Source organism: Ctenopharyngodon idella, chromosome 22 (assembly GCF_019924925.1).
Source record: "Ctenopharyngodon idella isolate HZGC_01 chromosome 22, HZGC01, whole genome shotgun sequence".
NCBI lineage: Eukaryota > Metazoa > Chordata > Actinopteri > Cypriniformes > Xenocyprididae > Ctenopharyngodon > Ctenopharyngodon idella.
Window position 1 is genome coordinate 22,424,620 of NC_067241.1, and position 15,324 is coordinate 22,439,943.

The window sequence follows — 15,324 nt, forward strand, 5'->3', positions numbered from 1 at the left end:
CTGCAAAGATAGAGAAAAAAAATGTAGAGCATGACCATAAATAAACATCATAGTCTTAAGAATATGCCATATCTCTGAAAAGAAGATGAATATTAAGATGTTTTTTGTGACATTATCGTCTTGACAGTTAAGCACATCCTCTTTAATTCTCTTTGCTACAAAAGCTTTATTATTGTGTTAATAAGGGTTATTATTGTTAACTAAAACTTTTGTTCAAATAAAGCAGAGGTAAAATATAAATATTCAAAAATATTTAAATGCTGCCTTGGCAACTTACTAAAATAAGTTGAAGCACTAAAATCACTGATTGGAAATAAAATTAAAACTATAAAACTAAGTGAAATAAACAGTAAATTAAATATTAAATTATAATATAATATAAAAAAAATGAGCACATTACAAAATTGCTAAAAATTAAACTAAACTTAAAATGAAAACTGAAAATAAAGCAAAATATTAAAAACTATAATAGTATATAATTAATACTAAAACAACAATGCCAAAAAAAAAAAATATATGATTTGTTTTTGTTATTATTATTATTATTATTATTATTATTATTATTCTCTGGACAGGATGATGAGAATCTAATGAATATGCAAATATTCTTATGAATGAGCTAATGAATGCTAAAAATTCAAAAGTAAAATGTATTTTCCAGTAATAACTTAATAATGTATTAAATACATTAAAGTTATTACTGGAAAATACATGATTGTCATGAATATAATGTCATAATGCAAAAATAGACCAAAATAGGCTTCATTTTTTTCATGCAAAATATAACTCTTTGATTTTTGGGTTGAAATATGACCTAAACAAGTTTTCTTGAAATTCAAGTTAATAGTGTAAGAGTCAGGTTCTTCTGGAAGGTGAGCAGGATTTCATCTCTCTCAGAAGTCAGGCACACAGGAAGTTTTCCGCACCGTTAAACAGAAATGTGACCCAATTACTCGCCCAGTATCATAGAGCGCCTGCTGACACGAGGAAGTGTTCCCAGAGTTCCCTGCTCACAGACCACAGTCAACTTCCATGTTGATCCTGGCTGGTGTACCATTCAGAAGTAAAACCTGGTGAAGTTAGTCCGTTAGAAAACTATTTGCGATGAAGATGGTTGCTCATTTAGTTGGTTTAACACAACACACACTACAGTGTTATTTCACTATTATTTCTATACTATTATAGTTTTGAATTAGCTCATGCATGCTTTGCTGCGCTTAGTGATCTGTCAGAATCTCTGAGTAAGTCATTAAGATGTGATCATTTGATGAATGTAACGTCAGCTCGGCCAGCCGTTTGTGTTCATACTCTCAGGGAAATGAATTTATGATGCTGATGCTGAGTACTTGAGGGTGTTGTCTGTCTGTCTGATGGATTTACAGGTGGGCAGTAACAATACATCTCTTGAGCAAACATGCCACGCTCGCTTAGAGTTGAAACAAACACACACTGCTGTTCTGTTTAATTGAAGAGATGAAATTCAGTAATGTGAGGGTATCATCACTCAGATGTGTGTGTGTGTGTGTCTGCAGGTGTTTTGATGGAGCTGTGGAGGAGTGGAGGCAGTTCCACTGTGACATGAACGATCTCTCACAGTGGCTGAGCGACACTGAACAGGTCCTGGCTGACGGGATCGGACCAGACGGAGAACTGGTCCTGGATCGCGTTCGTGCACAACAACAGGTCAGACACGGTCACAGATCCGTTCTATAATGGCCTGCTCCATAATGACGTAGTGTTTAAAGGATTAGTTCACTTGAGAATTACAATGTCCTGATAATTTACTCACCCCCATGTCATCCAAGATGTTCATGTCTTTCTTTCTTCAGTCAAAAAGAAATTTAGGTTTTTGAGGAAAACATTCCAGGATTTTTCTCCATATAGTGGACTTTACCAGGGTACATTTGGTCCAAATTGCAGTGTCAGTGGGGGTCCGATAAGGGTCTTATCTAGTGAAACGATCTGTCATTTTCTAAAAAAATAAATAAAAATGATATCCTTTTTGACTGTCGTCTTGCACTGCTCTGCGATGCGCCACACGTTACGTAGTCATGTTAGAAAGGTCACGCGTGACGTAGGCGGAAGTACAGATGACAAATGTCTACAAAGTGAACATGCAAAGACTAAGTCAAACACCCTTTACAAAAAAAAAAAAAAAAGGTAAAACAACAATGTCAGACAATTTTGAAGTTGGAGGAGAAAATGAGATGGAGTTTTCGCTCTACCGCAGTAATTCCGTCTAGCCTATGTCACGCTTGATTTAGTTTTTTGGAAAGAAATGAATCCTTTTTATTCAGGATGCATTAAGTTGATCAAAAGTGTCAGTAAAGACATTAAAAATGTTACAAAAGAATTCCCTTTCAAATAAATGTTCTTCTGAACTTTCTATTCATCAGCTTTCTATTAAAAAAAAAAAACCCTAGTGGTTCAACGGATCATAAAACTCAAGATTCGGTAAAGTTAGGTCTAACGGTAGTATTCAGGTACATAAATGTAATTATTGGGCCTAAATGTAAAATGACACTATAGTGTTCATTGTATAAAATAAATATAGATTAATCTTTGTTAAAGCTGTGTTTTGTTGTTTGATTAACATTAATAACAGACCGCAGCAGGTATTTATAGGCTGCTGTCACTTTAAGACCTGACGCACAGATCCCATATACTGATACACATCCGATTTCTTTCTCAATTGTTTTCTTTCACTTAAGACGTAACTGAATATGTTTACAAGAATACTTGCCGAGATGCGCATTTTGACACAATTTTGTGTGTTTGTGTGTCCGATCAAAGGCAAGGAGATGCAAAAGAGGAAACTCTGTTCACATGCTATCTGAAACATGCCTTTCTGCATGTGCGCTTCAGGTGTGTGATAACAGATATCAGCGCGCAAGTACCGAATTGAGTTCTCTTTCGCCTCTTCGACTAGCAATGCTAAGGTCGTGGGTTCAGTTCCATCAAATCTACAGCTGGAATACACTTTAGTCACTTCAGATAAAATCATCTGCCACATGCATTAATGTCAATGTAAATGTCAACAGAATGTCATACTCTGAACAGAAAAGCAAGAATATTTATCACACAACATATTTACAGAGGGGAGTAATCATAAATCATGAATGTTAATTGACATCAGTCATCATTCTGTGAGACACTAATTGATAATTGTGTGATAATTATATGATAATGAAGTCAATAAGCACTTCTAACTCGCAATTAAAATTAAAAAGAAAAATGATTTCTAGCTTATGAGCAAAATAAGCTGCCAACAACCGCCAGTGTTTGTTACACTGATGTGTGAATTGAGTGTTTTGAACTCATTTGTTCATTAGACTCATGTGTGGTTAAGTGTGTTTCACAGACTGGGAAAGCTTTTGTGTGTGTGTGTGTGTGTGTGTGTGTGTGTGTGTGTGTGTGTGTGTGTGTGTGTGTGTGTGTGTGTGTGTGTGTGTGTGTGTGTGTGTGTGTGTGAATCTGAAAGGGCTGAAAGAGGGCGAGTTGAATGTGAAATTGTCCTCCAATACAAATTAAGGTCAGGCGCATTTCTTGACCTCAATTGCATATGAAGAGAAGTGCCGCCTTCCTGTTTATCAGTTAGACACACTCACAGGCCAACTGTGCATTAACCCCAGTGTCTTCATGTGTGTGTGTGTGTAGGATCTGGAGGAGGGCGTGGCCACTCATCAGTCTGTTGTGGCGGTGTTGAGCAGCTCTGGAGAGCACATCATCAGTCAGGTGTCGTCCCCTGACGCCGCTCTGCTACAGGACAAACTGGACGCTCTGATCCTCCGCTGGAACCTTATCCAGAGACAACTGTCTGACCGCCAACGCAGGTTACCATGACGACAGTACCCACACTGGGCCCTAAGCAGCCAAATTCAAAAATCTGTGGATATGTACAGTGGATATGAAAAGTCTGCACACCCCTGTTGAAACAGCTGATTTTTGTGATGTAATTAAATCAAAGGTTGTTCACCTAAGTAATAGTTCAAGGGGGTGAACATTTATGCAGCTAGTTATTCCAAGTTTTTATCTTTTTTTTTTTTTCTGAAATGTGTCACTTTGGTTGTCAGTGGCACTGCATAGGTTGTCATTTTTACGTGAAAGGTGCAAAAGTTCTGATATGATTTATTTTAGTTTCGTTTTTTTTACATCACAAAAAACAGCTGTTTTATAGGGGCGTGTAGACTTTTTATGTGCACTGTAAAAACATGATTTTTGATGTTAAATGCTGTTTGTGTAGGTTGACTGGTGAAGATCCGGCCCTGATGGATGTGCTTCAGCGGACAGCTGATCTGACCAGGTGGCTGGAGCACACAGAGGTTGCCGTAGTGACGTTGCCCGTTTCAGCCACTGACAAGAACCTCAGAGAGCTCAAGGTGCACACACACACACACACACACACACAGGTTTGTTTTGCCATCAAAGTGAGGACATTCCATAGGCATAATGGTTTTTATACTGTACAAACTGTACATTCTCTCCCCCTACACTACCCCTACTCCTAAACCTACCCATCACAGAAAACATTCTGCATTTTTACATTTTTAATAAAACATTGTTTAGTATGTTTTTAAAGCTATTTTAAATATGAGGACTCATATTTCATGTTTACGTCGTAATACCAGTGTAATACCCATGTCATTATACACATTTGTGTCCTCATAAATCACCAACACTCACTCACTCACACACACACACACACACACACACACACACACACACACACACACACACACAGTTAAAAAGTTTGGGGTTGGTGAGATTTTTTTAATGTAGAAAGAAGTCTCTTCTGCTCATCAAGGCTGTATTTATATGATAAAAAATACAGTAAAACAGTAATATTGTGAAATATTATTACAATTTAAAATGTTTTTTTTCTATGTAAATATATTCCTGTGATCAAAGCTGAATTTTCAGCATCATTACTCCAGTCTTCAGTGTCACATGATCCTTCAGAAATCATTCTAATATGCTGATTTGATGCTCAAGAAACATTTCTGACTATTATCAATGTTGAAAACAGACTACTTCATATTTTTGTAGAAACCGTTATACATTTTTTAGGATTTTTGATGAATAGAAAGTTCAAAAGAACAGCATTTTATATAGTAGAAATCTTTAGTAACATTAAAAATGTTTTTACTGTCACTTTTGATCAATTTAAAATGTCCTTGCTGAATAAAAGTTATTGTTTTCTAAAAAAACCTGACCCCAGACAGTAGTGTAAATTTTCTCTAAATACAACTAACACTGAAACACCCTACATTTAAAAGCTAAATAAAACTGTGAGTTTAATTATAAACCATTTTAATTGATTACTCTCCAAAACTGCTGCTAGTGCCTCAGAATGTCTGCTTAACACTAATCTCTCTCGACTGTCTCTCTCAGGCCTTAACGGAGGAGATGGATGGTCAGAATGAGACGCTGTCATGGCTGAATAAAACTGGCTCTCAGATCTTGTCAAACTCCAGTCTGAGTCCTCAGGACAAAGACATTCAGGCGAATAAAATAAGGCAGATCAACATCAGCTGGAGTAAAGTACGAAACCAACTCAATAGCACACAAACACACCAAAATCTCTCCCTCTATCTTTCTACCTGTATATCTCTTTTTGTTTTTACATCTACTCTGCTGCCTGTTGGGTTCAATTTAATGATGTCAAATTTGACACAACAGAGCGCTGCAGTAATGATGTATTTTTGTAGGCATACTGTTAGCGTCACTCTGGTTCCCAATAGGATTTTTTTTTCCATTGGCTTTTGTATTATTGCAGAAGATAATCTCTGTGCCAAACAAAAGCTTATGATTCTTGCAGGTTTTGTTCATCATGGATAATTTTTACAAATAAACACAACTTTTATGAAAATTCAATTAAAACCTATTGTAAATCTGGACATGACACACTTCTGGTAATCAAAGTAGACTCAGTTGTTGGCTAATGCTGATGATCTCAGAATGGTCATAAATATGCTGATTAATCTGCCTGGCTCATATCCCGGTCTGTCACTACTGCTTTACGTGAAATGGCTGTGATAATGATGTGTTAATTGTGCCGTTGTGTGTGTGTGTGTGTGTGTAAAGGTGAGTGGTGAGCTGCTGGATAAGGTGCGGGAGGTGGAGGGCCGTCTGCAGACACACGCACAGGTCCAGGACGAGAGCAGGCTGCCGTCACACGGCCAGTTCCAGGAGCGCATGAACAGACTGGGCGACTGGGTTTACATCACCAGCCAGTCTCTGAATGACGTCACGCCCACTGAGAGACAGGTCAGACAGGACTGATCACTCTAGGTCTCTGTAGAGCTGGATTTAAAGGGTTCATGACATGGATTTTTTTCCTTGAAGGTTTACTTTCAAAGTTAATAAAGTTGTATGTGTTTCATGTTTTCTGAGAGGAGTACCTTTCCTTTGATCATGAAAAATGCCGTTTTTCTCTGCTCGCTTCTAGACGACTGGCACTTCCTCTCAGCACAAGTTTGGTATCGTTGTAAAATGGAGCATTCCACCTTTTGTGAATATTCATAGCGAATTCTCGATGACATGAGTCTGAACCAATGCAATGTGATTTTCAAACTCATGCTGATGTAAACAAAACAATCTTACTCGCGCTGACTGAGAGATCCGATGTGCGTGCACAAAGACGCTGCGATCCCGATATACACATATATACAGAATTAACAGTATTTCAAAAAATTCTGTCTTATGTGAACGTTTGGTTAACTGTTGGGGAAAAAAATCTGATGTGTAACATATTAGATCCGTGTGATACAGTAGGTCTTAATGTAGGCTTTCTGTTTCATTAATGTTAATCAAACAATTGTGTAATCATGGAAAAAAAAGTTGAATATGTATATTTTTCCTATAGATATGGGTTTTGACTTGGTTTGTGCCAAATTTGTTGGTATTACCAGGGATTTTAAGGTATGGTTGCTAGATGATTTTGTTTTGGAACCTTCAGAAAACTAAATTTTTCTCAAAATTGACTTTTGCTGACTCTGTCGACTTCAAACAGGTGTAGCTCAGTCATTTTTTGTCTGATTCCAACAAATCATACATCATTGAGAAGAACAATAACTAATTTTTGAAAATGTGCTCATTGTGACTCATTTTGCCAGCATGGGTCACATTTGCCCGTGTGGCAACATCAAAACGAGCTGTTTTTGGAGCTTGATTAAATAAATGCTTTGTTTATAATGAAAAGGCCGTTTTAAACTAAGAAACTTGTAGGATGTTTTAATGGTACAAAGACCTCTTATATTTCAAAAGATCAAGGCAAATTTGGTTTCTCATGTCATTTATACTTTGAATTTACACTCAGTTACGCTCTTCTAAACCTACGGTCTTCTGCTGAACACAAAAGAAGATATTTTGAAGAATGTTGGTAAACAAACAGTTTTGGTGACCATTGACGTGAGGGAGAGTGAATGATGACAGAATTCTTTTTTGGATGAATTTGAACTATCCCTTGTTTAAGCTTTCCAAGAGGTTTTGTTCTGTTGTACTAGTCATCCATAAGAAACCTCAATATCTTATAAATGAATGACATGTTTTATTGTCTATACTGAGATCTGACTAACCTGTGTGTGTGTGTGTGTGTGTGTGTGTAGGTTCTGGAAATGTCCATGCGAGAGCAGAAGCGAGAGCTGGAGGAGTTGTTGTCTTACTCTATTGAGCTCCAGAGGAAACAGATACTTTTACCACCGGAAAAGGTTTGTGACACCATGTGCTGAACTTCAATGCACTTACTTTGTCAGAAAGATATCAGTTCTGCTATTGTTCATAAATACCAGTGGTGATGTTGTACAATGAGGGCGTTGTCACGTCGCTGGAAATAGTCATCAGTTTCCCAATGTGTAGTGAGCCAGGGTTCCTTACTAGTGCCTGAATTCATGCACACAATATACTGATTCATGAGCTCAAGACCTGTTTGAGACGCACCACGTTTTGTTTGTGAAGTACACATGAATAGAGAGAGGTGGATGAGACTGAACATGATGTGTGCATGTTTGTGCAGAGTAAAATCGAACAGCTGGCTGCAGATTGGAAAGCTCTGGATGTCAGATTGAAGGAGGCACCACAGCAGCCTTTGTCCCCATGGACAAAACAAGTGGCTCAGCAACAGTTCACAGGTGAGTGCTGCACAGACAGGTGAAATGGACACTCACGCTGCTCTTCGAGATCTAATTGAGTGTTTGGATTGTGTCTGTGTCTCAGCGAGTGTGCCGTCTGCAGTTCACATGGTCAGCCTGCTGAGCGAGGAGCGCCATCACAGCCCAGAGCTGGTGGGCCCGACTGATCTCAACCAGACGGCCACAGAGCTGGCGGACTGGCTCCTCCTCATACACCAGATGCTCAAATCCAGCATCGTCACAGTGGGAGACACGGATGAGATCCGCACCACCATCGGCCGCCTGCAGGTCAGAACCTTCACTTTGAAGATATTGAAGTTTCATTTGGCTTGATAAGATGGCAAATAGCTAGCAACTTCTTCCTTAAATCAAAAAGAGAGTGTGGTTAATGTCTGTGTTTATGTCTCAGACACAGAATGATTACACAACAGCTGGCCAATTACAAACAGCGTCTGGGCCGCTAAACGCTGTTCATTTTAAAACCTTGTGATTGTTTGTAGGTGACTAAGGGAGATCTAGAGCAGAGACATCCACAGCTGGAAGACATCATCACTCTGGCTCAAAACATCAAGAACAAAACCTCCAACCTAGATGTGCGCACATCCATCTCAGAGAAGTGTGAGCATATTATACATCATCTTAATCTTTGTTTCATTTTTAGTCTTTGTCTTACAGCCGCACGATTAATTGTTAAAAGGTTGCGATCTCGATTCAAACACACATGTGATCTCATTCCTAAACTACAACGATTCGCCTGTGTCTATTAAACCTTTCAAATCACAGCGGATCATGCAGATCTGAGTCGGCGCTGCCGCTGAGCCAGAGAGAGCAGTTGTCATGTGTAAAACAGCTTCACAAACAGTCTTTTCAACCTCACAGTATCATTATTTCTGTCTTACAATAATTCAAATTATCACAGAAGAACCGGGATAAAAGTTTATAGTTCGGATATAAACACCGATGTCTACAGAAGTGATCAAAATACAGTAAATCACCTTTAGAAAGTAACTCAGTGCTTCAAATAAAGATTGTATCAATTACATCGTTACACTAGTAGGTGGCTTTTATGTAATAAATTTATGTAATTTAATCATTAATTCAAGAGATTCGTTCAAAAAGTTGATTCATCCAGTAATGTAACAAGTGAAGTCTTCATGAGTGAGTCATTGAATCATTCATTCCAACAGATTTAAAAGAACAAAAAAAATCATTCAAATTAAATAAACATGTTTAAACAAACTGCAGCAATACACATTTTGTCAGAACCTCTAGTAAATTACATTTTGCTTTGTTTAGTTGTCTTCAGAATCATGGGAGAATCGTGATCTCTATTTGAAACAAAAATATCGTGATTCTCAATTTATCCAGAATCGTGCAGCTCTATTTTTTCTTAGTCTTTTTCTCATTCTTATCTTAATATTTGTCTTTATCTCAGTTTTATTCTTAATTTTGGCTTTAGTCTTCATCTTAATCTTTTAATTCTTAGTCTTAAGATTTGTTGTGATCTTTTTGTAAGTTTTAATTTTAATCATGTTTTTTTTTTTTTTTATCGTAATGTTAGTTTCTCTGTAGATTTGCCCTAAACTTTGTCTCAGTTTTAACCTTAGTTTTAACTTAGTCTTTAGTATAATCTCTGTCTTTGTCTTGTGATTCTCAAAGGAAATATACACTTGTTCTGAGTGTGTTTTAGTCTTCATTTCAATCTTAATCTTAGTCTTTAGCATGATCTCAGTCTCAGTTTAAATTTAGGTTTGCTTTTGTCTTAGTCTTTGCCTTAACCCTAATATTGGACTTAATTTAAATTTTTAAAGGATTAGTTCACTTCGGAATTAAAATTTCCTGATAATTCACTCACTCACTTGTTATCCAAGATGTTCATGTCTTTCTTTCTTCAGTCAAAAAGAAATTAAGTTTGTTAAGGAAAACATTCCAGGATTTTTCTCCGTATAGTGGACTTCACTGGGGTTCAACGGGTTGAAGGTTCAAATGTCAGTTTCAGTGCAGCTTCAAAGAGCTCTACACGATCCCAGACGAAAAACAAGGGTCTTATGTAGAGAAACAGTTGGTCGTTTTCTAAAAAAAATCTACATTATATACTTTTTAACCACAAATGCTCGTCTTGCACTGCTCTGCGATCCACCACACATTATGTAATCACGTTGGAAAGGTCACGTGTGACGTAGGCTGAAGTACGATCGATTCTTGCTTCCCGACGACCATTGTAGTTTAAGAATCACCATGACACCCTCCGTCAAACTGATCGCGCCAGAATTTTGCTGGAATCGTGTAGTCTGAACCCGGCATTAGTCTCAGTGTCAATTTTTCTTGGTCTTTGTCTTTGTCCTCATATTTGTCTTAGTCTTAATTTTAATCTTTATATTTCTTGTGGTTCTTAATCCCCCCCCCTTTAAAAAAAAAAAAAAAAAAATCATTATATTAGTCTTAATTTTAATTCTAATTTACATCTTTATGACTCTTTAAATGTTATATCCATTATTTAATGTATTAAATATATTTAGTTCAACTCTAGAGTTAGTTAGTGTGGTTCAAACTTTAGAGTTTTTAAAGTTGTTGTTTTTTTTGTGTTTTTGTTTTTTGTCAGGAAGTACAGAAGGCTTTGACAAATTGGCTATTGTTATATAAAATTAAATAAAAGAAAAAGAGGTGAACACAACTGTGGTTCAGAGTTTTGCGCTGATGAATAACGCCTCAGACATTTTCTAGATAGCACTTTTGTACACCCTAAACGGAGGACATGTATTAATGAAGGAGTGTGTGGAAGGCATCTGTTCTGAGAGATACTGAGACTCATTCCTCTTTTCCTACTGTGTGTCAGTGGAGAAGGTCCGCAGCCAATGGGACAGCACACAGAACGGCGTGGAGGCGCGGCTTCTGCAGCTGGACCACATGATCGGCCACAGCGACCAATGGGAGGAGCAGAGGCGGAATGTGAAGGCTCTGATTGGTCAAAACGAGATGCGTTTGCATAACCTGCTGCAGCAGAGCCGAGAGCCGCTCACCAAACAGATCAGTGACAGTAAGGTGAGAACTTGACCTTTCACCTTTGACCTATATTATCTCTGATTGTGATCTTTCACTCAGTAAGAGGTAAAATTGTTGTCTTAGCGGCCGGCTCACACAGAACCTACTTTAAGACGCAAGACAGAAAAATCAATGCAATGTTTTTACCTCTTTTACCTTGAGCGCTGCTTTTTAGAACACAGTCATACGCTTAAGACGCGAGCGTAACAGTCAAACTTGTCCGTCTAGCACGTGTTTACGTAGAAAAACAACAGAATAATAGCGCAGTGGAACGGAAAATCACGTTCTGTGTGTACATCTCCGTAAGTGTGTAAAAATGTGCTGTCATTTTGCTCTTGTCCTTACAGTTAAAAATAAATTTTAACATTCATAAGTGTCAGGACTTGGTCTCGTAAATTATTTAAGCAAGCTAGAAAGATGTCCTTAACCTAGTTAGGAGTTGCAGAGACACACACTTTACAACTAAGAAATAATGTGTTGGAATTATATGATGATCAGTGTAATCTGTAGTCGAGCAAACAGGAGAAATCCATCAGACTTTTTGTCATTAATGAATATGGGAAGTGACCTTAAGCTCACCCAAATCTTAGTTGTACATGTTTTCTTAATAGATATTTGAACAGTCTTCCACTGAAGTGGGTATTACATTGAAGAGTAAACACTCATGTTATGTTTTGTCAGGACCTGACAGAATTAAAGTGCTTTAATTAAAAGTCCGAATTGGCTTTGTAAGGTACATGTTCCAATTAAGCCCACTATGCTTTTGTAATATAACCGTGTCACATATTTTATTAAATAAACACTTCAAATGAGTTTAATTTTTGATTAATCATCCAACCTAATTAAAGAACTGTCAATCAAACTGGACACATGGATTACAGCTTATGTAATTGACATTTTTCAGCAGGAATCATTCAACAATAGTCTAGTTTTTATCTGGATATTTGTTTAAAGTGCCCCTATTATGCTATTTTAAAGGCTCCTAATTTTGTTTTGGAGTCTCCTGCAATAGGTTTACATGCATCCCAGGTCAAAAAACAACAACAACAACAAAAACATAATAAACATTGCATCACCTCTTTCCTCACAGTGTCTGAAACGGTTCGATAAAGGATTTGGTCTCACTAAACCCCTTCTTTCCTGCTCTGTTCTGATTGGTCAGATGACATGCTACATAGAACATACTTTTTTTAATGGTCGTGAAGTAAGTTTCAAACCAAATATAGTACTTACCATGCAGTATGAGATTTCGACCGCATCCCCAAAATAATCATTACAGTCTGTTGAATTAAATAATGAATGAATGAGATTTCACATCAGTCTTGTAGTACATGTGTACATATTGTATAAGCACAGGTGTAAATGAAAGAAACACACACTACTGCAACTGACCTGTAGGGGCTGCTAGAGTCATAATTTCATTCACTTATTGTGCGGTATTCATATATTATTCAAATGTTTTGTACATGAGTAGATATTTTCTGAATTAGTGTTTGCCTTAGGTTAGAAATAAGCATCTTAAAGTTGACAATGATTTTCTAAAGTCATTTGAGATCAGGCGTCCCTCTGCAGCGATGGACACACGTGAACCAAACAGACTTCTACAGGGACTCCACTTGCGTTGTCATAGTTGAGCTGTTTGGACTGTAGTTTTATTTATTGATTTCTTTTTGTTGTCAGGTGTTCCTGCAAGATCTTGCTCGAGGACAGGAGAGCGTGACTTCTTTTAATGAGCTGTCCAATCAGCTTCTGCAGGAATATGCCGCTGATGACACGCGCAAGGTCAAAGAGGTCATGGACAAACTCAACACTGCATGGAACAGCGTCAATAACAGGTATACGCATGCGCACATTCATTTCTGTAATCTCCGGGACCCCGAGGGAGAAAATTAGAGGAAGTGAATCATACCCACACACTCTCTGAAACAACATGATACCTGCTGCAACTGTACATGTCATAAGCATATCTGTCTTATGGTATTATGCATTATCACAAATAATAAGGTAATGCATTACCATAATAATTATGCTATCCGAAATACTGCCATAAGTATTTATTACAGCAGTATTTGTGATGGCATAATAATAATAGTATTTATTACCACAATATTATTATGGTAGTAATAATATTAATAATAATATATTTCTGTCTTTGTGCTTTTATAAATATTGTGGTAATATTGCCATATAACAATAAATACTATCATGATAACATTGATGTAATTAATATTACCATAATTTTGGTCTCTCAAAGTACTACCATAATAATCTAGTAATAAATTGTATTGCAATTATGACTCTGTGAATATTAAGTCAATAAATACTATTGTGATACTGTTATGTTTTTACAAATATTGTGGCAGTGAATGCTATTAATTTCCCCATCATAATATTGTGATATTAAATACTACAATAATTATGCTTTCATAAATATTATTTAAATAAATACTAATATATTCTAATGTAATAATATTACTCAATTAAATACTACCATAATTTTGTTTTTACAAAAATTGTGGCTATGAATGCTAATTAATACTACAATAATAATAAAGTGATATTAAATACTATAATAATTATGCTTTTATTAATATTTTAATAAATGCTTATACATTTAAATGTAATAATATTGCTTGATTAAATATTACTTTCATTATTTTGTGGAAATAAATGTTAAAAAATACTCCTTTATAATAAAATATGAAATATTTTAATAATTATGTTTTCATTAATATTTTAATAAATAATAATAAATTGGAATGTAATATTATTGCTCTTTTTAAATATTTTAACTTTAATTATTCTTTTACAAATATTGTGGAAATAAATGCTAAAAACATTCCCATAATAAAATAGTGCTATTAAATACTATAATAATTATGGTTTAATTAATTGCAGTGATACATGTATATGAATACTACTTTAATCATATAGTGATATTAAATGCTATCGTAATTACACTCTCACTGCAATAAATACTGCCATCATAATATTGATGTAAAAAATACTGTACTTATGCTTTCACGAATAGTACCACATTACTGCACTAATGTTAATTAAATATGAATGTGTTGATAAGTATATGCAATCTAGTTAAATGACACATATGGAGCATACAGCATTGATTTGACTGGTTTGTGGTTATCAGGGCGTCTGACCACCAGGCTGCTTTAGACTCAGAGCTCAAGAGCCTGCAGGTGTCCCTCCGTGAGCTTGAGTCCTTCCTAAAGTGGCTCCATGAGGCGGAGACTACAGTCAACGTGTTATCCGATGCTGCCCAGAGGGAGGGACTCTCACAGGACTCCGCCCACATCAAGGAACTGAAGGCTCAGCATGAGGTAAGAGCTTCAGTTTTTACATGTACATGCTTGTATTCCATGACATTTGGGACTAGAGCCAACTTATTCTGGCCAAGAACCACACACTTTAACAGGAAGAGGCCGCCTCAGCGACATGTAAGGTGACCAACCACACTTTTAGGGGTGGTAGACAATGGCTATTCATTTCACTAACTCTTCCTCAAAACTCCCAGAAGTTGTGTAAAGCCAGCCAATCAGATTTGAGCTTGTGATTTTCAGTTAGCTCCTGCCAGTTGTGTTTCTATATTACTGCAAAGTGCATGATACGGTTGGTGTATTGACTGTGGGCGGCCCATGGGCGGTGATGTAGACAAATCTGGGACATACAGGCACTAAAGTGTGTGTGAACGATATTCAATTACCTCCCCGTCAGTCCTCATTAGTTCCCACGTCAGCCACAGCGCAGCATACGTGTAATCAAGGTATAGATCACTTCAGAAAAGAAAGACAGAGTGTCTTCCTTTTCTTCTCCCTCCTCCGACAGTTCTGTGCTGAGTCTGTGTTAGTCCTGTGAGATTCATGCATCACAGTTTGATCTCTTTATCTGCCGTCGTCTCTAATCACGACTGTGTGGAGAGAATCTCAGCCGCTCTGACTGCCTACTAAGAGTCAGAAGCCTACACACTACACATGCACTAAATACACTAAAGTACAACGTTGACTTGTTTGTCATCTTATTCAATGGATCATCCCGAATTTTGAAATGTGGAAGTCATCTTTTATTGTCATGTTGCTTGGCAACAAATTACACATTTTGCACCCTTGAAGGGCACTGCGAGGACATGCCGCACTTT

The 15,324-nt window shown here is 36.9% G+C and overlaps 1 protein-coding gene across 5 annotated transcripts in view; it reads left to right on the forward strand.

The window, feature by feature from the left end:
• The window catches only part of utrn (utrophin), a 222,703-nt gene that overhangs the window by 73,967 nt on the left and 133,412 nt on the right, over window positions 1-15,324 (forward strand). For all 5 annotated transcript variants that reach the window (XM_051880130.1, XM_051880128.1, XM_051880126.1 and 2 more), the window contains 12 exons: window positions 1,533-1,683; window positions 3,658-3,833; window positions 4,244-4,379; window positions 5,392-5,541; window positions 6,085-6,267; window positions 7,608-7,709; window positions 8,015-8,129; window positions 8,215-8,417; window positions 8,630-8,747; window positions 10,966-11,171; window positions 12,852-13,006; window positions 14,320-14,509. In XM_051880130.1, the coding sequence (XP_051736090.1) occupies window positions 1,533-1,683; window positions 3,658-3,833; window positions 4,244-4,379; window positions 5,392-5,541; window positions 6,085-6,267; window positions 7,608-7,709; window positions 8,015-8,129; window positions 8,215-8,417; window positions 8,630-8,747; window positions 10,966-11,171; window positions 12,852-13,006; window positions 14,320-14,509 (1,885 nt within the window). The remainder of the gene's footprint in view (window positions 1-1,532; window positions 1,684-3,657; window positions 3,834-4,243; window positions 4,380-5,391; window positions 5,542-6,084; window positions 6,268-7,607; window positions 7,710-8,014; window positions 8,130-8,214; window positions 8,418-8,629; window positions 8,748-10,965; window positions 11,172-12,851; window positions 13,007-14,319; window positions 14,510-15,324) is intronic.